The sequence below is a fragment of the Protomyctophum bolini genome (genome assembly GCF_963924005.1).
Source record: "Protomyctophum bolini genome assembly, chromosome: 1".
NCBI lineage: Eukaryota > Metazoa > Chordata > Actinopteri > Myctophiformes > Myctophidae > Protomyctophum > Protomyctophum bolini.
The window spans coordinates 33,957,751-33,983,720 of NC_137862.1; the positions used below are offsets into that span (position 1 = coordinate 33,957,751).

The 25,970-nt window shown below is 41.1% G+C and overlaps 1 protein-coding gene across 6 annotated transcripts in view; it reads left to right on the top strand.

Annotated features, from left to right (window-relative positions):
• sox6 (SRY-box transcription factor 6) overlaps positions 1-22,485 on the top strand; it is a 173,709-nt gene extending 151,224 nt beyond the window's left edge. For 5 of the 6 annotated variants that reach the window (XM_080760745.1, XM_080760748.1, XM_080760746.1 and 2 more), the window contains 4 exons: positions 2,601-2,703; positions 12,742-12,915; positions 14,675-14,891; positions 15,736-22,485. In XM_080760745.1, the coding sequence (XP_080616871.1) occupies positions 2,601-2,703; positions 12,742-12,915; positions 14,675-14,891; positions 15,736-16,042 (801 nt within the window). In that variant the 3' untranslated portion in view covers positions 16,043-22,485. The remainder of the gene's footprint in view (positions 1-2,600; positions 2,704-12,741; positions 12,916-14,674; positions 14,892-15,735) is intronic. The other variant, XM_080760750.1, reaches the window with a different exon arrangement.
• The last annotated feature ends 3,485 nt before the right edge of the window (positions 22,486-25,970 follow it).

The following is a 25,970-nucleotide window of genomic DNA, read 5'->3' on the forward strand; positions in this document are numbered from 1 at the left end:
TGTAGGTAATACAACCCTGCTGGTTTATGTTTATGATAACCATTTGTAAATCACCCTTGTAAGCAAATGTGTAGCATTGTAAACCTTTCAAATCATTCATGTCCTTATGTCTAATGACGTGGAGGTGCTTCATTCATATCCTTATGTCTAATGACGTGGAGGTGCTTAATAGAAAGCTCTAACAAGGGTCTAATTCAGGTGTGGTGTTCCAACTAGCCCGGCTGTTGATGTGATCTAATCAGATGACTTTGTGCGGTGGAGAAAGAAGTTGAAGCGCTGAGCTTGGTATTAATGAAATGCATTGATGGATGGCCCCTGTTCTCCCTCCTCTCAGCCCAACATGATTCTTAATGATCATGAGTTTATAAAAGGACTTGATTGATCAGGAGGGACCAGCAGAGCACAGGGGAGGGAAGAGATGGCTAATTTATTACAGACTCCCCCCTCTGAATGCTGTGTCTTCCTGGTGGACTGTCCAAGTTGCATCCCAAGCACCACCATCGCCCGTCTGGCTAATCGCACATCAGTCACGTTGTCATCGGGCTGCTAGCTTCTTTCATTAAGTGCAATAATGTGGCTGGGGGTGATGAATACAGCTCTGTGTGTGTGTGTGTGTGTGTGTGTGTGTGTGTGTGTGTGTGTGTGTGTGTGTGTGTGTGTGTGTGTGTGTGTGTGTGTGTGTGTGTGTGTGTGTGTGTGTGTGTGTGTGTGTGTGTGTGTGTGTGTGTGTGTGTGTGTGTGCGTGTGCGTTTGCTCGTGCGCGTGCGCGTGTGCGTGTGTGTGTGTGCGTGTGTGTGCGTGTATGTATGCCTGCATATTGCTTCACATAGAGCGTGGCACAGCACTTCATCTTCTCTTTACAAAGCATCCTCTGGCTCAACGGGGACCACCGCATATGTCATAATTAGAAATCACTTAAGTAAGCAAAGGGCCGTCAGATAGACAGCCTCTAATCACGGGCCATAAGCAGGTAGTGGTTAATTGTATATCAAAATCACTCAGCTGGCCATAAATAATGACTGCCCCTTCAAGTGTGATGTTAAATTACAGCACTCTCTCTGTCTCTCACGCAGATCGTCTCCTCTTTTGAGAATAAATAAACGCATGCGGGAAAAATGAAAATACTGTGAAAAGCCTCAAATGGACTCGGGCTGTCTTAATCCTTCATCTTGTCATCCCTTTGAGAAGGAATTGTAAGAAAGAAGAATATTTGAGAGAGATGTGTTTCTTAATCATTATATTTTGCAAAACAAAATAAAAGAAAGAAAAATCTAACCCTGCAACAAACTGCATGAATTCAAATCCAACCTAAGCTGTAGTAGGCCTTTAGCTTTTAGGTTGGTTTTATATATACCTTCCCCTATTAGGAGGAAGAAAACATATATGAAACTCCCATGTGGGAGGAAAACGGAAAACAAAACATTGAAAGCACCACACACACACACACACACACACACACACACACACACACACACACACACACACACACACACACACACACACACACACACATACAAATCCAAAAACAAAACAGAGGTGTTGAAAGATTAATGTGTTTGTCGGTGTCAGTGTCTGTGTGTGTGGCAGGGGAGCTGTTAGCCTTGTGTTGGGACTCCACCTGAGTCTCCGCTGCTCAGACTGTGTGTGATGGAGAGTTGTAGGGCTAAGGGCAGACAGTGCACATTCGCTCACCCTGGGAGTGAAACAAACGCTCTCTCCTGAATGGCAACAACACGCCTGCTTTGCTTTTAGTGTCATCCAGGCAAAACCTGTAGGGGGGATTATTTGTATCATGCAGAGTCAAAGTGTCCATCCCTTTCTTGAGTCTTCAGAGAGGAAGACAGTCCTGCTAATGCCCTGTGTATTCACTGAGGAACTAGGTCACTCAACAATGGAGCCAGTGGCAGTCGGCACTCTCCGCCTGCATAATACATTAAGTGTAATGTGCAACAACTATTCAAAGACCCCCCGAAAGCTGTTATTTTATTCTGTAAATGCACATGGACATGACATTTAATATTGTCACCGAGCGGCGGATGACAGGGCTCCATTGTGTGTCGAGTACAACATGATGCCAAGTTTAATCTGAGCATGAAGTGATGTGACAAAAGGGAAAACACGGTGTGTTCTGCAAAGCATGAACTCTGAATAAATGATGGGTGCTGAGCTCTGAGCGCCACGGACGGCGCAGGGAGGATGCAGGGAGAAGATTACAGAGGGAAAAATCTGAGCGCTGCAAAGAGAGGGCCGTGGCCCCATTGTGTGCTCGGGATCACAAAAGTATTCCTCTGTAAATCTATTTACAGAACCCCAAGGTCTGCACCGTGTCTCTCCACCTTCTGTCATCCATTATAGCGGCTGCTTGAATAGAGAGAGATGAGAAAAGGGAAAAAGCTACATCTAGCTCGATTCAAAGGACCAGCTCTTCAAAAGAACCTCCATTCATCAAAGACACGTTTTCTTAAAAAAAATAAAAAATAAAAAATAAAATGTCCTAATGGGGTCATATTTGGCCACTTCGTTACAATGGAAGAGGTACTGTGTACAGCGCTTCATTGCTTTGTTTGTTTGTGTAGCTAAAGGCTTCTGTTCTTCCACAGGAGAGGGCACATTTCGAGAGCCTTCATCACCTCAGCAAGCTAGGTGAAGATGGAAAGATTGGTCACAGAGTTATCGACCTCACCAGGCCAGAAGATCTCGACGGTACGAACATGGCTTCCTCTCTCTTTTGTATTGTACATTTCATTTTTTTTTTTTTTTTTACAATGCTCTCCTCTAATAATGGCCTATTTTTACACAAAGTATTCATTCAGTGCTACAGTGTACAATACACAGTTAAATCATCAGTAAGGGTCGATTTTGTTACATTTTCTACATTCTCAGAGTTAAGTTTACATGGTACGTTAATTTCTAAAACTAAAGCAAAACAGAAAACCCATGCTGTATTCTCAGTGCTATATGGACAATGGAGTGGATGTGAGGGGCTGAGGGCTAGCAGAGCCTGCTGCCCCGCATGGCTCAGCTGCATATGGTCGGGAGGTGAACACACGCGCACATGTGCGCACGTGTGTGTGTGTGTGTGTGTGTGTGTGTGTGTGTGTGTGTGCGTGCGCGTCCATGCGTGTGAGTGTTAAAGGGTGGCTGAAAGCTGTTGGCTCCCAGGTTTTCACAGGTAGGTGAGCGGAGGACAAGGCAGCCTGAGGACAAAGCTGGCTTTTCTCCAAGCTTGGCTGCTGTTGCCGCCGAGCTTGTTTGAGGTCCTGGGCACAGGGGTGCAAATGCAGGTAGCACCCGTGTGACAAAGCGTCATCTCCCTTTGTGGCCTTGGCTCCTGCACTCCACCAGAAGTACCTCGGTGCACCAATGTTTGTCTGACATAAATATTTGTGGCCGTTTCCATGGCACTTCAGAGCTGGAGCAAAGGGGAGAATGGACCCGACTCACCTTTTGATGGGTGAAAGTCTCTCAAAGCTAGAGGATAGATATTTCTCAGGACAATGCAAGCCTTCACCCGCTTTGAGATTGTAACGCATTAGAACCAATTCCCACCATTTTAGTTTTTTGAAGCCTGCTATATTTCTGCGTAAACAGCTCACATAGATTTTATACAACATTTTGGTTCACCTCCCATAGAAAAAAAAAACTGTTTGTTTACTAACTCCAAAGCAGATGCTTAAATTATTTAACATGTCTGCTTTCACATCACACCCAAACTGGAGGATGAGAATTAGAGGTGCACTTAGTGGTTGCAAAGAGATGGTTCCCATGTGATCCTCAGCCGACGGAGCCTGTCCCAGCCCTATGAGCCCCCCAGGGTAGATGTGCCCAGCCCTATGAGCCCCCCAGGGCCGATGTGCCGGTTCCCCAGCCTCCCCAGTGGGAACCTTCCTTCTGTGGCTACTGGGGAGTCAGGACAGAAGCAAGGCGCACACCATCTCAGTTGTTTCTTTTTATGTCCCACGCGGGGCCGAGGGAAAGGCTAGTGCCAGGCGCCTCATGTCAGTGTTCCCAGTAGGCTATGGATTAGGAGCAGGCAGAGGTTAGCTGAGAGGAGAGGCATGGGCCACCAAGGTCCTCTTCCCAGGGGTGGGGGGGGGGGGGGGGGGGGGGGGAAGGGGTGGGGGCATGGCTGGGAGCCAGGGCGCTGCACATAACTCAAAAGCACAGTCGTCTCCATTTCATCTCCTGCACCACAAATATATCTGTCTGTTTCAACTTCACCAACAGGAAAACACGGTTGGGTGAAAGATGTGAGACAGAGTTTTATGATGATGTGCCCACATAAAGAAGTCTGTTTTTATAGAGCGAGTGTGTTTACATGTCTGAGGACATGTTGACTTCTGAGATCCTTGTTTTGAGGCCGTTCTCATCCTTGAACCATTTGTTGAGATTGTTGACTAAACAACAGTATGGCTTGCAATACCTTTACCTTTATGGCTTGCAATACCATTATGTAGAAATTATGCAGACTGTCCCGCATAGACATTATTAATATTGTCTTGTTGCTCCGCTATTCATTCATTTTTCCAAAGTGAGAACATAACAACAGTGAACCTATATTAACTTATGTTTCCTGGACATCAGATAAAATGACATGCTGGTCAGCTGTTAGCTTTGTGTGCTACGTATACGGTATAACATATACTTACTATACGTACTGTCATAACGTATAGTAGTTATTATGGTGTAAAAACTAATTACAGACTGGTGGGAGAAATTATTGAATGGGCTTCTCTCTTCAACCCTGCCCATTGTTACCTAATGTTAAATTAAACTGGTTGATGATGAATAACATAAGGTCCAACCAACAGCAGACCGGAAGTACTGAAGGGAATGGGCTTGCTGGCCTAGCACAGGTGTTCTCAAAGTGGGGTCTGGGGACCACCAGGTGTCCTTGAGGGGGTTCCAGGGCATCCCCAGCCCAATTGATTAGTTAATAGCATCAAAACCGGTTTAACCACTTTAAGAGCGTCTGCTAAATGCCTAAATTGTAATTGTAAATTGTAACCCATGCATCATGCTATTTGAAAATAACGTTGTGAGCTAGTAGATCTTCTATTTTCAAACAATTTTGAAATAATATAAAAATTTGAATATTTATTTTTGAAACATTAAATGTTAAATGTCACAAATCTTGTGTGAGTCTACCTTCATTTGGGGGTCCACATGAAAAGGTTTGAGAAGCACTGTCCTAAATAGCAACATTTGGATAAAATACCTTGGTGCTTCCTGAAGAGGAAAACTACTGGGTGTACCTCCCAAACCCCTAGATGGGGTGTGAAAGCCCCTTGGTGTTTAGCAGCCTCCCTACTGAACAGAGCAGTAGCATTGAGAAGGCCCCAGTGTACAGCAGACCTCTGTCATCACTGCCGTTTCGCAGAAAGCTTTAGGTTGCTTAAACTAATATTTGCAAAGCATGCAGCAACCAAATTAACAGCTGCCAAAGTACTAACGAGGGCTATTGGAAAATAGCGGCGGAGGAATGGAAATTAGATAGAGTTTCCTTCCTTCATTTTGCGAAGCCACGAGCCACACACACGAGCCCACCACAAATTCATTAGGTCTTTTTAAGCGCAGATGAAAAACATTAACAAATACCACAAAGGCCTCAGCCCCTTTGTTCATTCACATATGGCAGTGTGGAGCGGGTCTGGTGCTGGGGTCGTATGTTTGTCTAAACCGCCCCCATCATGGAGGGTCTTGGGAGAACAAAGGGGGCGTTGAGAGAGATGCATAGGCAGGAGTTAAAATCTAAACGCACACTGTAACACCATGAAGTTTGAACCAAACCGTTTTGGCCAGAAGTTGCTCTAATAAAATCGGCATGGAATGGAGTGGAAAAGAACAGTAGTCGTGTATTGTCGTCGTGCGGAGCGGCGATGTTGTGCTTATTTACAAGGGTAGCTCAGAGCTGTTATGGAGTTGATTATGAGTTGATTGTTTGGAAGAGGTTTGTGTTGTTGTTTTTCTTCCTTGCTCAGGCCATGGGAATTAAGGCCTGGCTTTTATTTCCTGGCATTTTACTTTGTTATTTTTTCCCAGTAGAAAAGAGTCTCCCTGTACGTAAAGCAGACATTACATGCTTTGAGGCAAGATGAATATCAACACGTAAAAACAATAGCAGAGTAGATCAACATGATCAATAATACGCATATTTCTGCTTTGAAGTTTTCGCATTTTGTCCCGACTGGGTAAATGCTGTGTATGCGTGCATGCGTTTCTCTGTGTGTGTGTGTGTGTGTGTGTGTGTGTGAGTGTGTGTGTGTGTGTGTGAGAGAGAGAGAGAGATAGAGAGAGTGTGTGTGTGTGTGTGTGTGTGTGTGTGTGTACCTCTCTTGTGTGTAATACTGTGGCGTGAAGTGGAATGTCTCATGCCCCCTTTAAGGCTCTTGGCATGCGAGAGGGGATGGTGCAGACAAAAGTTAGAAAGCAGCTAGCATGTTCAAACATGTCAGTCGTTTGTTCCCATGCTTCCACACACGCACGTACGCACGCACGCATGCACGCGCGTACACAGACACACACACACACACACACACACACACACACACACACACACACACACACACAAACACACACACACACAGAATCCATTGCATCCAACTTGCGTGAAAGGGGGAGAAAAAAGCTAGGAATTGACATGTTAAAGTAGGGCTTAAATCACTTGTAATTTGTAATGGCTTAATTAGCAGACTGTGAGCCAGGGCTTGAGGAATGGTGTTTGTGAGCACCGCTGCGCTGCGTTGTTTCTGTCCATACACATTAATGGGAGCTGATCCCGCTCCGAGGGAGAGGCGCTATTGTCAGCAGTAAATACCTTCAGTCAGAGGTGTTAGATCTGATCCTATTGTCAGCAGTAAATACCTTCAGTCAGAGGTGTTAGATCTGATCCTATTGTCAGCAGTAAATACCTTCAGTCAGAGGTGTTAGATCTGATCCCGACGGGGAAGGCTTGGCAGGTTTGCCTGATTGTTGCCTTCATGCTCACCAAGGCTCCGCCTCCAGAGCGGATTCCTGGGTGACAGCATGTGTCTCTCTGCTGAACAAAGACCAGTAAGTGAACAGGAGAGAAGTGAGAGGGCAGAGGTGGGATGGGGGTATATAACAGTATATATATATATATATATATATATATATATATATATATATATATATATATATATAGAGAGAGAGAGAGAGAGAGAGAGAGAGAGAGAGAGAGAGAGAGAGAGAGAGAGAGAGAGAGAGAGAGAGAGAGAGAGAGAGAGAGAGAGAGAGAGAGAGTGAGTGAGTGAGAGAGCGCGCGCAGTGGTGGAAAGTACATTTACTTAAGTGCTTAAATTGGCCTACAATTTTGAGGGATTTGTCCTTTACTTGAGTATTTCTAATTTCCAATACTTTTACTTCTACTCCACTATACATCTCGGATCCAAATATTGTACTTTTACTCCACTTTTACATTTATTTGAAAACTTTTGTTACTGGTTACTTTTTTGATTTAGATTATTATTACAAAACATACATAAACCACTTCAGCCCCATTTCAGCCGTTTGAAAATAGCCGGACATTCTGCATAATTAGTACTTTTTAATTTTGGTACATTAAGTCAATTTTTATGGCAATACTTTTGTACTTTTACTCAATTACATTTTGAATTCCGTACTTTTACTTGTAATGGATTATTTCAAAATTGCAGTATTGGTACTTTTACTTAGGTAAATAAAACAAGTACTTTTTCCACCACTGATAGAGAGAACGTACTGTATCATCTGGCTCCACCCGGTACACGGTCGAGTCTGAGCCTGCAGCACACAGGTGCCATAGATAGGCTGCCGGGCCTCACTGCACAGAAACATCCTCAGTGTTAATTAACACTGAGAGTGTACGAATGGAACCAAATTAACCTAAAAGGGTATACTCAATACAATTCATTGTTCATTTAATATTCTTATAGGTCCATTTTTACACTTTCACAGAGTTAAATGAACACTGGAATTCTTTAGGTGCATTTACTGGCCTTTTCCCCTTTATGATTGTCTCTCTCTCTCTCTCTCTCTCTGTCTCTCTCGCTGTAATTCACGCCGCTCATCTGCGGTGGTTTCAGGAGAGACAAATTAAAAGGGGATTCTCATATGGCTCTGTCACACTGAGCTGCAGGCCTCATATGGCTCTGTCACACTGAGCTGCAGGCCTCATGAATCACAATAAATTCTATTAAGCAGTGTTCCCTCTGCCACCCCACCGCCCCACCACGCTCCTCCTCAACAACCCAGGGGGCCTGCTCCTGTCACTGCTAAACATCTGTATTTATTTACACAATCACACACCTAACTAACTGATTCCTAAATGGCCTGCTCCCCCGACACACACACACACACACACACACACACACACACACACACGCGCGCGCGCGCTCGCGCGCACACAGGGAGAGAAAAATAGCTAATTTCCATTTGTAAATGTCAGAGTGGTGTCATCCTTTTTATGAAAGTCAAAACAACAATATTTCAGCAAATAGAACAGTGCAGGTTATTGTTAGTGAGTCTGTCTACCTCTGATACATGGTCTACTAAAAGTGCATGTGGCTTCCCTGTGGATCTCTGATGTCATATTGCTGACATCATATTTATGATGTTAGTCTTACCCAAATAGGCGGGAAAATATTCCATCCTATATTAAAATTGGCTAATGGCTCAACACCTTAAGTGCTTAATATGAAAGAACAAGGTTAATTTAATAATGCACAGGTAGCCTTTAGACCAGTCATTAGTCCTACAATCTCAAACCCTCACCCTAACCCTAACCTCCCACGGGGAAGCACACCTAAACCTAACCTTAACCCTCTCCCAACCCTTAACGCACCCCTCACCAACCTTAATCCGGTCGTCTTAACGCACCCCTCACCAACCTTATGTCTAACCAATGACTAGTCTGAACTAAGTATGCACCCCATTTGGGCACCAGAGTTTTTAAATTGTGATTGGCCTGAATGAGATGATGTATGATGATGTACGATGATAAGAGTGCCCCTCACACAGGTGTGATTTTTGAGGGGCGCCAGCCCCTCCTACATTGTGAAAAACATCCATGGATTTTGTCCCACTGGCAAGTCGACTACTTGTAAGAAAATTTACACTGATCAGTCAGTGGTTTGAAAGACAGACAGACAGACAGACAGACAGTCAGACAGACAGACAGACAGACAGACAGACAGACAGACAGACAGACAGACAGACAGACAGACAGACAGACATGCACAAACACCCACACGCACGCACGCACGCGCACACACACACACACACACACACACACACACACACACACACACACACACACACACACACACACAGACCATCTTCTTCAGGACAGCTAACTCCCTAGGAGACGCCGTTACCAGATATTAAAATTACCCAAATCAGACACTCATCTGAGGTTTCCTTCCTGAATAGCAGCCCTGTGCAATCAATATAACCACACATACTGTACATCTACAGTTAATAATCTTCAGAATAATACTTGTTGAGAATAATAAACTATAATTAAAATGACAACCATCATGAAGGACTTTAAAATAAAACTTGATGAAATGCAAGCTAGTGGAAAAGGATCATAAAAAAATCTATAAGTATAGTAGTATACAGTACATGTTTAATAAGAAAGCATTGATTAAACAGCCTCCCTATGCAAGTGTGTTAGATAGGCATTTAACGGATGACGTGGGCTTGGCCGCCGTGCCTTCCTCTGACAGGCAGAGTTGATGTAATACTGCCGCCGTTGCTTTTCCGCCGGCCTGCTGGAGCATATAACAACAAGGAGAAGATACTTCTCCACCTGCCATCATGTAAAGCAAGATCCATGTCTCTCTTGGCTTCCTCTCTAATGAACTAAGTCAAGTGGGTGGTTTCCTGGCTAACTGTGACTGTAGCAGTAGCTGATAGCAGCCAGTTGTTTTGTGTCCCCCCTCCCGCCCCGCTCCATCATAAGAAGCTCACCTCTGCCTGTATGCATGCATGCCAGTATATAAATTGCTGAATCAGTGTCAGTGATAGAGTAATGGCACGGGAGGCATCGTAAATTAGAGCGAGCGATCCTGGGGTGCAGACACTGGCTGTCGTGTCTGAGTGAGCGCTGCGCTCCTGGGCTAATGAATACCTTCATCTGGCCCCGGCAGTCAGCAGATTGCCCCGCGTTGATGGATATTGTCAGCCCTCTGCCACACCACATTTCATTGCACAATAAACATGGTTGTCAAAACCAAACAAAGTGAAATCAATTTATCCTGTACAGTGAGTGCATGCTAAATGAAATTAACGTACTGTAGGGATCGGCGGCCGTGAAGGCAGTGTATTATTTTTGAATTCGCGGTAGGTTACTGTAAGGCCGGGAGCCGGTGGCCTTGCTTTGCCTCTCACAGACAACATTTTGACTTTGAGAATGCATTTATGAAAGGAAAACATTCAAAATGTAATGTTAATGTTTGTAATATGTGCGTGTGCGTGTGCGTGTGCGTGTGTGTGTGTGTGTGTGTGTGTGTGTGTGTGTGTGTGTGTGTGTGTGTGTGTGTGTGTGTGCGCGCGTGTGTGTGATTTCGTATGTGTGTTTGCATCTGCGTGTACAGTATGCATGCATGTGTTTGCATACTGCATAATGTCATCTTAGGGTGTTTGTAGATTAGGCTTTCTCTCCAGGTATCTGAAGGAGGATGATCATATGATGATGGGGGGAGGGGGGGCTGGAAATGAGTGCCGGCTGAGCATCAGATGCCTGGCATGACACTGTCTAAACCTCCATTGAGCTAAATGACAAGATCTGAAGCCCCTGGTCCCTGCCTGATGTAGCATAACCATGTGAAGAGGCACATTTCTGATAAAGACTTGACTTTCTGGACCATAAATGTCTCGCTATAACTGTTGAACATGAGCTGGTGCAAATGGATCTGTAGGGCCCTATGCTGGTCAGTGGGGGCCTTTCTTATGGACAACTGGACACCAGCCAGATTGTGTCTGAGCTCCAGCCAAACCGTAGACAAATGGCCTGATCAGAGCAATGTCCACCAGACCCTTACTTGTTTGTTAATCTGGACATGGCTGTCCTGTAAATGTTCAACGGTTAATCAAACTAACTAGTTTATCCATTATTTTAAATAATATCGAAAAAGAAAAAAAATCTGATTTAAAAGCAGACAACGCTTTTGTAGATCTTTGCTATAAATCATAAGCATAAATCAGGTCTTAAGTGGTTAATCAGATGACTTTGAATAAATAAAAACCCACACTTTTCTAGTATTTGATGAATACAAAAATAATCGATAGAATAATTACCGAAAATAATTTCTAGTTGGAGGCCTACCGTCTAGTAAAGTACATGCTTGTGTGTTTACATGCATAGCGTGTGTGCCACCATGGGTCCTATTACTGTGACGTACTCTTCAAGTCTTATTCTTAGAGTTGTCATTTTGTGCAGTGGCACATTCGCTGCATAGAGTAGCCTACAGTGAGTGTTTTCTGTGATTAGTGAATTATTCTCACTACATCACAGTTCTCCATCACTCATTAAGAGTGTGATTCTGTTTATCAGCTGAAATGATAATAGAAATCAAACCCCAGGTAACGTGTGCCAAGACTGCTCGTGGAAAGGCCTAATGAGAAGGCTTCACATGTGGATGATGAAATATGCATGAGTCATCCCAAGCTTTCTTTCCCAGATTTGAGATCATTAAAGATGTATCGTAGCATATGGAAAGCCTTTTTTCCCTTCTATTTTTCAAGCCTTGTTTATCAACATGTTTTTGTTTGTTTAAATATTCATATTGCTTTTATTTAATTCTTTCACATCTTACATATAAAAGGGAGCAAATATGCATGCAAAGAGAAATCATTATCAGCCTGATGTACAGTTTAATACAGAGAGAAGCTCTCTTATGCTGATTGTGAATGGCCTGATTGAGAAACAGCACTTTGCACAGTCTGCACTCTCATGTCAACTATTTGCCTTGTGTGTGTGTGTGTGTGTGTGTGTGTGTGTGTGTGTGTGTGTGTGTGTGTGTGTGTGTGTGTGTGTGTGTGTGTGTGTGTGTGTGTGTGTGTGTGTGTGTGTGTGTGTGTGTGTGTGTGTGTGTGTGTGTGTGTGTGTGTGTGTGTGTGTGTGTGTGTGGACATAGCGTGTGCCTGATCTGATTTGTGCATACAGTATGTGTTCAAATGTTCTGTGGTTGAATGTTTTAATACTGCAGGATTTTGGCAGAGATTGCTCTCCCTTCCGTAATTTTCAGTTTCTTTTAAAGAGGCCTATGTTTTTTATTTATGTTGGCACGTTTGCATGTTTTATAGAAACTTTATAAATGTAAGCTTGAAATGCATGAGGCATGAGTAGAGGTGTGAACACTCGCAGAGACAGAGAACAATATTTGACCGGAGTTTAAGTTCAAGGTTCTCGTTTCCCTTAAATGTTTTTTGAGAGGTTGGGTCTACCTTGCACTTTTCGTGCAGGTAAAACGTGGCCTTTGTTCCAGTCAATAGAAAACGTACACCCTCTAGCAGGGTCTATGGTCCATCACTGACCTCCAGCTAGGTCTAGGCCCAGTCAGGTGATAGCAGTGATGACAGTGTGGACAGGGTAGAGAACTTACTGAGATGCGTGACTTTTGATTAATGGCTTGCTGTGCTTGTTCTATTTCTTGTTCCCGCGCTGGCATTTCCAGGGAGAAAATACGTCAATGGCTCTGCAGATAAATCACAACCATTATTATTGTTGTCCAACAGGAGGCGCCAGCACTACTGAGGCGCGGGTCTACAGAGAGGCCCGAGGAAGGAACAACAATGAGCCTCACATCAAAAGGCCCATGAACGCGTTCATGGTGTGGGCCAAAGATGAGAGGCGCAAGATACTTCAGGCCTTCCCTGACATGCACAACTCCAACATCAGCAAAATCTTGGGTAAGACTTTTATGCTCTTCATTCAAACATATTGTATGCCCACCTTGTCCAATGTGTTAATCAACAACTAATACATAATTTATTAACCGGCAACCGGCATGGCTCCATTAAACACAATAGGCTCTGTGCATAACTGTAGTCCCAGTTTTCAGAAATTGGCACAACTGTTTCCTGTTCCAGTTAATTTTCCCATAGCTTTGTTTGATTGGCTTAGCAGCAGTTTTGAACTGGAATCATAGGTGAAGGTGTTATGTGTGTTTCCGGTTAAACTTCTGTTGAGCCAAATGTACATACAAATAATCTGGAACAGGGAAGGTATACCACCTTCCGAACATTGGGATTACAGTTATGCACACAGAGACAAGTGTTTGGGGGTGGGAAGTCAGGCAGGTAGGGTGCCACTGCTTTAGCGACTCCTACACGTTGGTTGGGGTTTAGCACGGTGTGGAACCGATAGAAATAGTGTGTTCCTATGCATGCGTTATGTCCTTCTGGTGAAACCTCTCACTGTCAGGGGGAAATAATCGCCTGGCAACATCACGTGTATCGGAGGAGACACAAGCTTGTCTACACCCTCCCTAACAAACTAACCAGTAGGGGTCTGCGGTCAGTGGCGATAATTGACTTCAGAACATTGGGGGAACTGGGAATTTGGCATAATGACAACTGTAAATGGTAGAAAAGGGAAAAACATTATTTTTATGTTTTTATTAGACAGGGCTGTGGCCCGTGTAGTAAGACCCTATACAAACAGCAGCCAAAAAGCTTCAAATTGACCAAAAATATGTACATAAAGACAAACTTCCTGCTTAGATGTCAGAGTCTTTGTTGTACCCGTAAAGGAAATTACGTTCTCTGTACCTACAGCATACTTTCCCAAGAGCCCCATAACTGTATAATTTGGATATTCAACATATTCCATCTCTGCTGCCAATTTCTTCTCTGCTGGACACAGGAGCTGAACTGTCTGGCTGCTGACAATAGTAATAAATGCATCGTTTTTAAAACGCTGTGCTAAAACCAAGACGAAACAGAACTTCATTCACGGTGAACTGTGGAGAAGGAATGGAATGCTCTGGTTGTGAACACTGTTGTATGGTACGGTAACAGTACCAGAAATCTTCCTCTGACTTATTCCCTTAAGACCCCAAAATGTCCGCTAATGGCTGATAGCTTTTCCTTACAAAGTTTAATGTTGCCTGTTTAGATGTGTTTTTATTTATTTTTATTTTTTACTGCTTCTCAGTTAGTGGAAGCCTTTTTAGTACCTGTGCATATGTGAAAAAATGTGCACGGCTGTGGGTGGGGGAGTATGGGGTTAGCAGGGTGAGACCATCGGCGTGTTATCTGATTGGCCACTGTGGATCAATCCACATCAGATGGATTTACAGCACGTCACTGGTGTAAGTGTTTGTCATGAAAAATGACAGCGAGTAAATGGGTCTTGTCCCCTCAGCATTGAGAGTCCATAGATCACTACTATTAAAAGTGGCGTCAACCACGCAGTAGGAAACACCAGGGAGCTCGCTGTATTTATTACAGCCTGTTGTTGTTTGTGCTAGTATTTGAATCAGCACGTGCTGGACCCCCTTAGGTAATGTGAATACAATACACGCAGCTACCAGGGACTTTGACATGAATTATACCGCATGGATTTTGGAATAAGGAATAAACTTCATTCTTTCTTTCAGTGTTATTTCTGAAAGATGTGTTTCAATGTCTGTGTTAAAACTGCATGTACTGTAACTGTGTCATGTAGGGTCTCGCTGGAAGTCCATGTCTAACCAGGAGAAGCAGCCTTTCTATGAAGAGCAGGCCCGACTCAGTAAAATCCACCTAGAGAAGTACCCCAACTACAAGTACAAGCCCCGGCCCAAACGGACCTGCATCATTGACGGGAAGAAGCTTCGCATCGGCGAGTACAAACAGATGATGCGCTCACGACGGCAAGAGATGAGGCAGTTCTTCACTGTGGGGTAGATGCACACACAACTCATAGAAAATTTGTAATGAATAATTTTCACTAAACATATACTGTAGGCTAGTTTGAGAGCTTAAATATGGTATGCATTGGTTTATGGTTATGAAATGCCAGGAAAGAGCACATATTGTATTTCCACATGCCCGTTTAAACCACTTGTATTTTAATAGCTGTGCCTACATTCAAGACAATGGTAGCCTACAAGTGGAGCATGAAATGCAGACATTATTAGAGGATATAAACCATAAGTATAGATTTACAGAAGGCGGGAGGGTGGCTGTCTGGACCTTAACTCCATAATTTACTGTGTGTGGTCAGCAAGGGGAAACTTTTTTCCAGGTGTTGCCACGTCTGTCGTAAGCTATACAGTATGCATTGCTGGAGTATCAATCATCCAGTGCAACTCTAGAAAGGAGCGGCAGTAACCACATATTGGCTTTATGTCGCTAATAAACCGTGTACCATATCTGAAAAACTCCAAACGGGAGCTGTCAGGAGGACCTCTCTTTTCCCAAATCATTTCCACAGAACTGCTAGCTCAGAGCACATTGCTGTGGGGAACACTTAATCCAACATTCCCAGTTTAAGTACTTGAAAAGAAGTCGTCTCTTGGGTTCCCCCCAGTAGAATGCACTCCCTCAGCATTCTTTCTATTTGTTCGTAACACGTGATTATAGTAGCTTATTTCACATTTCACATCAGGAAAAGTCGAGACTAACCTGATTAAAATCTCTCTTCATCTCTTTCCCTCTCCCTTCTCTCCCTCCCCCTTCTCTCTCTCGTCTCCCTCTCTCTCTACCATTCTGTCTCTCACTCTGTTTGTTCTTGACTACATTAAGGCAGCAGCCACAACTCCCCATCAGTACCAGCGCTGGCGTGGTCTACCCCGGGGCCATAACCATGACGACCACCACACCGTCCCCTCAGATGACGTCAGAGTGCTCGAGTGCTTCTGCCAGCCCCGAGCCTACCATTCCTATCATCCAGAGCACCTTCAACATGAAGCTAGAGCCCAGCCCCATAGCCAACAACAGTGAGCATGTGAACGGCGTGGAAGAGATGGACCTGTATGAGGACTTTGAGGATGATCCCAAATCAGACTATAGCAGTGAGAATGACACACAGGAGCCAGTGAGTACCAACTGATGCCTATATGATCAACCAGGAGGCATGTGCAGATTTCAGAACATCACGACATCCAGGAGGAAGTTCAGAGGGCTGGTCGGATCTGAAGGAGGGAAAGAAAATAACAACAAAAGAGAAGGAAAAAAAAAAAAAAAACACCACAAAAGTGAAAGAATTACTGATGATATATCATTTAAGAGCCAGCATGCGTATTGGGGCTCCATCGGAATCAACAGCTATTTGGTCTTAAGTGTTTCTTAGTGTGTGAAGCAGTTTGGGTTGTGGTAATTTTAGTTGTTTTTTCTTTTTTTTTTTTTTAATCTCATTGTTTGTTTTTGTGTTGTGATCATGGACATTTACGCGATTAGGTTTTTGCCTATAACAAAAAACAGAACTTGAAATTGAATATTTGATAATGAATCTATAATTTTTACAGTCATTTACTTTTGTTTTCACTTCAGTTAGATGCTTTTGATATGTTACATTACTGTTCATGATGGGAATTATATTCTCACTCAGGTATGCTGTGCCAGCCAACAGCTTGTGAATGTTTTTAATCAGAAATATTAATAGAACAAAATATAAAAAAAATATATTGAAATAATAAAGTGGTGTGATTCCATCGTTTTAGAGATGGAAAATTACACACTGATATTATTATTATTATTATTATTATTATTATTATCATACAAACTGCACAATTTTGTGCAGAAGACAGTGCCAAACATTTCAAGTTTCCTCCTAAAAATCTTACACTTTAAAGTCTTCTGAAAGAGGCTGTATGAGTCCTAGACAATCTCTTGATCTCTTATTGCGGCTTCATTATCCAGTCTTTCTTTCTTTAATTTACCCTAACAGAATAGACAAACACACAAACCTCAGGAACTTGGGAGACAGCATGCTCTGTAGGAAGTCATGCAGTGTCTTTGGGTGGTAGCTTGTCATGCTTGCTGTCCTCCAGGGAGCCCAATGCAGTGATCATCAGTGATTTCAACCATGCCTCTCCTCCGCACCAGCCCTGTCCACATATGGAGGATTTGTACTTTGTTGTGTGCCGATTATAACCAAATATATATCAGGTCACAGAGCAGCACTGGATTGTTCCCCACATATTATCAGCCCTCCAACCTAGTCTTACTAATCACGTTCTTAATCAGAGCAATTATAATCAAGCCTGAACTGAAGGGCCAAAGGTATATTCAATCTGTGAGATTGGAATAGCAGCAGAAGGCAGCTTTGGGGGCATTACAATCTCAAAGTGATGTTGTACTATGTGCTACAACGGTGTTCTCTTAGCTCCCATTTGGATGGAGAATGTAAAGTCCTTGGTCTTAAAACTTTTTTTTTCTCCAAACTTTTTAGAAATTGAAAAATAATTACATTGACACTACAAAGTCTTAAAGCACAACATGGCCATCAAGTTAATACAATGCAATGTGTTGATTACTGCAGTAGTCTTAAGAGGATGAGGCAACAATGTTTGTAAGAACATAACAAAAGGCTAAAATCATAACATCCAAAACATCAATCTCTGAATTAGTGCACTTATGCAAACACATTATTATTGTCTTCACACTTATATTTAAGCCTTTTTTATTTGTTTTATTTCAATGGTGTGATGACATTTACATTTTTTTTATTATTTTAGAATGCACTTATCCCTCATATTTCAAAGACGACATTTAATTATTCCTCACAAAAAAGGGGCATACCATTTTCCAAACCTTACATCAACTGTGATGACAGTGACAGCTAAATAGACCAAAATACAGTCCAAATGTAGTAAAACAATCACTAATCAATAATTTGATAAAATATGATCTTTTTTTGGGCGTGTCATTATAGGCAGAAACAAAAAAGTAAAGCAAAATAGTAATAGCCGATCTACAAGCCCACAACATGTCACGATGCAACATGTGCACTATTTTTGCACGGCACCATATGCGTGACGAAGTACTGTATAAAATAAGTAACAACTAATTGATTGGTTGTCATCTATAAATAATTAATATAAAAAATGGCACTCCTCGATTATTTGATTATTTGCAGTCAAGCCCTTGCGGTCAAGACTCTGATCCACTTTACAGGGCAGAAGGTCCAAGTGACTGTTCTCCCTCCCTGTGATGCCCTGCCCAGTGCCCTGACCCCTCTGCCCACGGCACACTCACACTCAGGGGGCACCATCTGGCTCTGAGAGGCGGGGTGCACTAGGGAGGAATGGGAAACAATAAAGTTGTGTGTGTGTGTGTGTGTGTGTGTGTGTGTGTGTGTGTGTGTGTGTGTGTGTGTGTGTGTGTGTGTGTGTGTGTGTGTGTGTGTGTGTGTGTGTGTGTGTGTGTGTGTGTGTGTGTGTGTGTGTGTGTGTGTGCGTGCGCCCCCCTCATTGTGCTTTCCATCAAAGTGCTAGTGATAAGGCCCCGACAGGACCCCCACCCTGGCCCAATCGCTAGGCACTGGCGAGCAGATGGAACACGTACATCAAGCTGTGGGGGATTATTAAAATGGGTGGGTATCATCTCAAACGCACAATTATTAATGCATGAGTCCAGCTATTCTCCTGCCTTGCCCTTGAACCTGTCCGTTTCACAAACAGCGCAGAGTTCTTTTTTTTATTATAATTTTTTTTTTTTTTACAACTTAAGCACTTTGTCCTACGACGATTAGCAAAGAAATAGCCGATCTACAAGCTGTAGGCCTGCTATTTCCTTTTGCTATTTTTCAAAAAGATTTGAAATTCTTTGACATTATAATTAAGGTCATATTTGTTTTTGTTTTTAAATAAATTAAATATATAATGACATGCCCAAAATAGGGATGCCAGGGTTAAAGTGGTAAAGTATCTAAATGGCTGATCACTAAATCTTATATGCATAATTTATACTCTCGCATTTATACTGTTGAAAATAGCAGATCTACAAGTGATATTAATGGCTTGGTCATGGTCTTGTTTCTAAATGAGGTTTTTCCCAGGAGTCCTACTGCTGGTCACTGCATTTCTCTCCCATCCCTAATTGGTACAGATGGTCTCTTTAACTTTAATACTCCTACCTTCTCTACCCATTCAGAGCTGGCTGTTATCAAATTGTTTCTACATTATTCAACCATTTATTTTTGAATCTTGCCAATTTTGAAGCACCTCATCAACTCCTATTATATTTTCATTTTCATCATTTTCTTTTCTTTCTTTCTTTTTTTTATTATTTTGTTTATTTGTGTATTGTTCCTGTTTTGAGGTACAATGTTTTTAGGATTTTCTCTCCACAAACAAACTTAATGGATTTCCCTCCAGGTCAACCTATCTGGTATTTTTAAGCTGTTACTCCTGTTTGCTGGTGGATAGATTGATTTGTATGTGATTGTAAATATTTTCATGACCATGCCAAACCAATTCAACAGGCTGGTGGTTAAAAGGACTCTTGATGGAACTGAAACTTGACTGTGCTTATATAGCCACACAAAAAAAGAAAGGAAAAAAAAAAAAAGAATGAAAAAGAAAAAGAAAAAAATGACTTATATCTCACAAGGAGACAATGTTTCATAAGTGTTATAAGCACTGGATATAAATTGTATTTTTTATCAATTCTGACTAATGTGAAGCTGTTGTATGATAAGAAAAGAATCCCTGGATGAGCAAATTTCCCCAGTTGGACTCGTGGGCTCGCTCTCACAGTTATGAGATTTGGGTCATTTTTCTGTCTACTTATTTTGTTTATTTATGCAAAGACACATGTGATGAATGAACACTTTGTTTAAGCTTCAGGGCTGCCTAGGGGAAGAGAACGCGGCACAAGTGAGCAGAACATTCAACTGCAGGCCTGCATAGTAACTGGTTAGCTGAGAAACATTGGACTTCAGACGTACATTGTACCTTGTATTTGAAGATGTAAAGTGTGTTTCAACATTTTATTGTATTTATTAGCCAGTGTTGGCTCTAAAATTGTCAGCAAACATAACAAGATGACAATCAGAAAAGATAATAATAATTAAGATTTATTGGGAATTAGAGTTCAAAAAGTATTTCTTTTTTCAAACAAATTCACCATCTCATTTAGATTTTATTGTAAATATAACATAGGAAATAGATTTATATTTTTGTTCATGAGTACTTAGTGAAGTATAAGTTATGTATTTGGCTGTTACATTATTTTTGTTTTTACATTGGTGTATGTGGATTCATGTTTTTGAAACCTGACAAGTCACTGTACCTCATGTAGATGCTGAATATTCTGCCTGTTGCAGTGGTGGACAAAGTACTCAACAGTACCACAGTACTTGAGTCAAAGTCTAGATACTTCTGATCAAATATTACTCGACTACAAAGTGAAAGTCAAATTTGTACTGGAGTGAACATAGCTTATCTACAAGTTCTCGACAAGTCACACTGCGGCATGTGAGCATGTAGATCGGTTATTCTCACTATATTTAAAATATTGGGCTTAATTCATAATGTACATGTTCCCTTCCTTGGAATGTACTGGGAGTGTCCAAAAATACAAATAAAGTATACATACAAAAAGAAAGGACAACCTTAAGTACAGTACTCAAGTAAACATACTTTGTTACTGTCCACCACTGCTGAATGTTCTGCCTGTTGATAGAGAACAGTACAGAACTCCAGAAAGAAAACAAAGCACCTCACTTGCTTGTTTGGATAATCTTCCCCTGGACAATTCATAATTATAGCTGGACAGATTCGACTTATAAAAGAAGAGTCCTTACAAATAACGTGCATATTTTTTTATCAACAAGCACTTGCTGTACAAAAATGTTTAGCTGTTTTAGAATTTCTTTCCAATCATGATACAATCTTATTGGTAAAACATTATCCTCACTTGTGTTTTGTGTTTCTTAAAGCACTCATATGTGGCAAACTCCTTCTGAGGAGCTGATATTGCAAATACAAATCTGCATGCATTTGGCTTGCATTTACATTATAGGAAGCGAGGGGTTTTATGAATTCATATTTGGTTAAAAACACAAGTGAGGTTCTTGGAGTTTTTAGAAAGGTGGGAGCGTGCAAATATTTATTAGTTTTAACGCAGCAGAATGCACAGCTACTTGGGTGCATTCTTTAGTCTATACTCACTTTGCCATTCTTCTGTGTTGCTGAATTTTAATGAACAAGTTCATGTAGATTCTCCAGCCATCAGCATACATAGCCCTCACAACCTTTTCTATAAATCCACGTATCAGACATGCAAATGCATTTGATTGAACTGAAGACAAAAGCTTGTATGCTGTTTCAACATTACTTACTGTATTTTGTTCCCTTTCTGTCTGGACTTTGTGATGTATATGGTGGGAATGTTCTCTGTATTAATTTAATCAGCACAATTCACTGACATGCTGGACTGACATGCTAGCTGCTGTTCAGAAGTGTAAAATTTGCTGTTCAGGGCAACATTTATAGTTGTCAAAATGGTACTTTGCTTTTTAGATTTGTTTGTCTCTCAAGCAACACTGTGTGGCCCTTCTATCACTAGGGGCCACTGTTTTGAAATTGCTGGCAGCCTGATACAGTTTTCTGCGTAGAAATACTTTTCTTGGCAGGTACCTAGGCCCATGGCAAGTATTGTTTGGGTGTTACTAGAGAAAATGAAATACATAGTGTCTGTTGCTGCTTTGAAAAAGTTTTATGTCTGAATATGTAAATAGTTTATCATAATATCTTGTACAGTCCAGTGTAAAGTTTTTAATTCAACGTAAAAAAAAAGGTTGCCATCACATTTGTGTTCACATTCTTCTTTATACAGTACAAAAGATCAATTATTTGCTAAGGATATTATTGTTAAAAGGAAAAAAAAAGAAAAGAAAAAGGTACTAAAATATTTGTTTTTGTTTTTGTTTTGCTTGGCTTCAAAGTGTAAACCAGCAAGTCTTTTTTTGGTTTCCATGTGCAGTATTGACGTGAGGTAAACTTAAGGTGAAATAATTCTTCAGTGGTGTGTATGGAGAGGTATCTCCTCTGTTGGTAGTATTAATTTAATACACTATATCAAATAAAATACACCAGATGAGTGACACATTTGGACAGAAAAGTCCTGAGTGTCTATTTACCCTCAGGACTTTCCTGCTGCTTGGTGTAAATAGGCACCTTACACTGTAAAAGCCTGTTAATTATCAATGTCTGACTCTGAGAGTACAAAATATATGGAGTGTACATTTTGTATACTTGGAGTTAAATCAACGCAGGATTTTACAGTGTAGAAATGTGTACACGTTTAGGGTTTTCTCCCCACAGGATGCATTCAGGCATATTGTAACACCATTTTCTGTATGTACTCAGTCCATTGATGTAACAAGGCAGTGGTGGGCTGTAGAACTGCCTGTTTAAGCTCATTTACCTCAAGAATTTCCTCCTTTTCTGTAAAAGTAAGAAATTGTGTGACAAAAAAGCGTCTCACCATCACTCCATCTTTTGTACTGCTGTTGACACTTACAAATTAAAGAGACATTTTGTTTTACGGTCTGACTATTCATTTTCTTTACAGTGTCAAAAATACTGTGTGTTGATCCATTTATAGTGAATGAATCAATGTGAACAAAGACTTGACATTATTCTAATGTTTATTAAAATAAAACAATAACTAAGGGAAATAATTACAGTACCGGTATATAACCATAGACCAATCTCTATGTCCCTATATTATTTATTATTTTATTATATTAGTTTATTTTCTGTAAAAGCAAATGGTTTAATCGACAATGCTGCAAAGGTTTTCAGAAAACTAAAGGGTCTAATGCGGCATGTGGCTATATGTGGCAGGTAGGCCTATATATTCTGGTTGAAATACAACATAAACAACTCATCATTTTGAGGGTGACTGTTAATTGAAGTGCCTTGATAGGTCATGTTTGATCAGTGTAAATCTTTATCTGCCCTTTTAATTGATAGCGGTTGATGTGAATGCACCACACAGAGAGCATATAATAACCTTCAGTCCAACTGTTGAAAGAGGCAGAATGATGAATAGATGATTACACTAGAGCCGAGGGGAAAAAGCAATCTATAAAACAACATTAATTTATTGCCTGTACTCTAATTTAGATATTTTATTTGTCTAGTTTAAAACTTGAGCAATACAGACTCCCATAGCTTGATGGTGTCCTATAGCGACACCAAAAATGTTTTTTTGTTGGTTGTGTACATAAACACACAAACACACACACACACACACAGACAGGCATATACGTATAGAGATTATGGGCATTGGGCAACTGCTAATCTGACCTTCAGGTCCTCTGGGAATATACACAGTAAGTTTGAAGTCGATTGATCTGATGTGGGAACAGTAATTCAGACACACACACAAGCACGCGCGCGCACACACACACACACACATGCGCACACGCACGCGCACACGCACGCACATGCACATTGTTCAGTGTGTAGAAAGCGCATATTGATCCATTCATGGGTGTATTCAAGTGATGCGGGATATGTCTATGCCCCAAGTGTAAAGGCCCTTGATTTAAAGCCACTGTTTTATCATGTTCACTCACTTCACAGCGCTCTTATTATCGTACATCATCATACAGTACATCATCTCATTCCAGCCAATCAGAATTTGCGTCCACCTCAAAGCTGGACATAGGAGGGGCTAGAACCCCTAATTTTTTTATTTTTTTTAAATCCTCAAAAATGTTGAAAAACGGCGTGCTATGGTATGCCGTACGATATGGGCTATAGCCCACGGTCCAAAATGATGAGAAACGAGGCTAACTTTTTTTTTCAGAATTTCAAAAAACATGGGCTATAACCCATCGTTTTTGTCATTTTGTCATTTTTTTCAAATCCTCAAAAATGATGAAAAACGGCGCGCTATAGTATGCCGTACGATATGGGCTATAGCCCATGGTCCAAAATGATGAGAAACGAGGATAACTGTTTTTTTCAAAATTTCAAAAAACATGGGCTATAACCCATCGTTTTTGTCATTTCGTCATTTTTTTCAAATCTTCAAAAATGATGAAAAACTGCGCGCTATAGTATGCCGTACGATATGGGCTATAGCCCACGGTCCAAAATGATGAGAAACGAGGCTAACTTTTTTTTTCAAAATTTCAAAAAACATGGGCTATAACCCATCGTTTTTGTCATTTCGTCATTTTTTTTAAATCCTCAAAAATGATGAAAAACGGCGCGCTATCATGTTCACTCACTTCACAGCGCTCTTATTATCGTACATCATCATACAGTACATCATCTCATTCCAGCCAATCAGAATTTGCGTCCACCTCAAAGCTGGACATAGGAGGGGCTAGAACCCCTAATTTTTTTATTTTTTTCAAATCCTCAAAAATGTTGAAAAACGGCGTGCTATGGTATGCCGTACGATATGGGCTATAGCCCACGGTCCAAAATGATGAGAAACGAGGCTAACTTTTTTTTTCAAAATTTCAAAAAACATGGGCTATAACCCATCGTTTTTGTCATTTTGTCATTTTTTTCAAATCCTCAAAAATGATGAAAAACGGCGCGCTATAGTATGCCGTACGATATGGGCTATAGCCCATGGTCCAAAATGATGAGAAACGAGGATAACTGTTTTTTTCAAAATTTCAAAAAACATGGGCTATAACCCATCGTTTTTGTCATTTCGTCATTTTTTTCAAATCTTCAAAAATGATGAAAAACTGCGCGCTATAGTATGCCGTACGATATGGGCTATAGCCCACGGTCCAAAATGATGAGAAACGAGGCTAACTTTTTTTTTCAAAATTTCAAAAAACATGGGCTATAACCCATCGTTTTTGTCATTTCGTCATTTTTTTTAAATCCTCAAAAATGATGAAAAACGGCGCGCTATAGTATGCCGTACGATATGGGCTATAGCCCACGGTCCAAAATGATGAGAAACGAGGCTAACTTTTTTTTTCAAAATTTCAAAAAACATGGGCTATAACCCATCGTTTTTTTTATTTTTTCATTTTTTTCAAATCCTCAAAAATGATGAAAAACGGCGCGCTATAGTATGCCGTACGATATGGGCTATAGCCCATGGTCCAAAATGATGAGAAACGAGGATAACTGTTTTTTTCAAAATTTCAAAAAACATGGGCTATAACCCATCGTTTTTGTCATTTCGTCATTTTTTTCAAATCTTCAAAAATGATGAAAAACTGCGCGCTATAGTATGCCGTACGATATGGGCTATAGCCCACGGTCCAAAATGATGAGAAACGAGGCTAACTTTTTTTTTTCAAAATTTCAAAAAACATGGGCTATAACCCATCGTTTTTTTTATTTTTTCATTTTTTTCAAATCCTCAAAAATGATGAAAAACTGCGCGCTATAGTATGCCGTACGATATGGGCTATAGCCCACGGTCCAAAATGATGAGAAACGAGGCTAACTTTTTTTTTTCAAAATTTCAAAAAACATGGGCTATAACCCATCGTTTTTGTCATTTCGTCATTTTTTTCAAATCCTCAAAAATGATGAAAAACGGCGCGCTATAGTATGCCGTACGATATGGGCTATAGCCCATGGTCCAAAATGATGAGAAACGAGGATAACTGTTTTTTTCAAAATTTCAAAAAACATGGGCTATAACCCATCGTTTTTGTCATTTCGTCATTTTTTTCAAATCTTCAAAAATGATGAAAAACTGCGCGCTATAGTATGCCGTACGATATGGGCTATAGCCCACGGTCCAAAATGATGAGAAACGAGGCTAACTTTTTTTTTCAAAATTTCAAAAAACATGGGCTATAACCCATCGTTTTTGTCATTTCGTCATTTTTTTTAAATCCTCAAAAATGATGAAAAACGGCGCGCTATCATGTTCACTCACTTCACAGCGCTCTTATTATCGTACATCATCATACAGTACATCATCTCATTCCAGCCAATCAGAATTTGCGTCCACCTCAAAGCTGGACATAGGAGGGGCTAGAACCCCTAATTTTTTTATTTTTTTCAAATTCTCAAAAATGTTGAAAAACG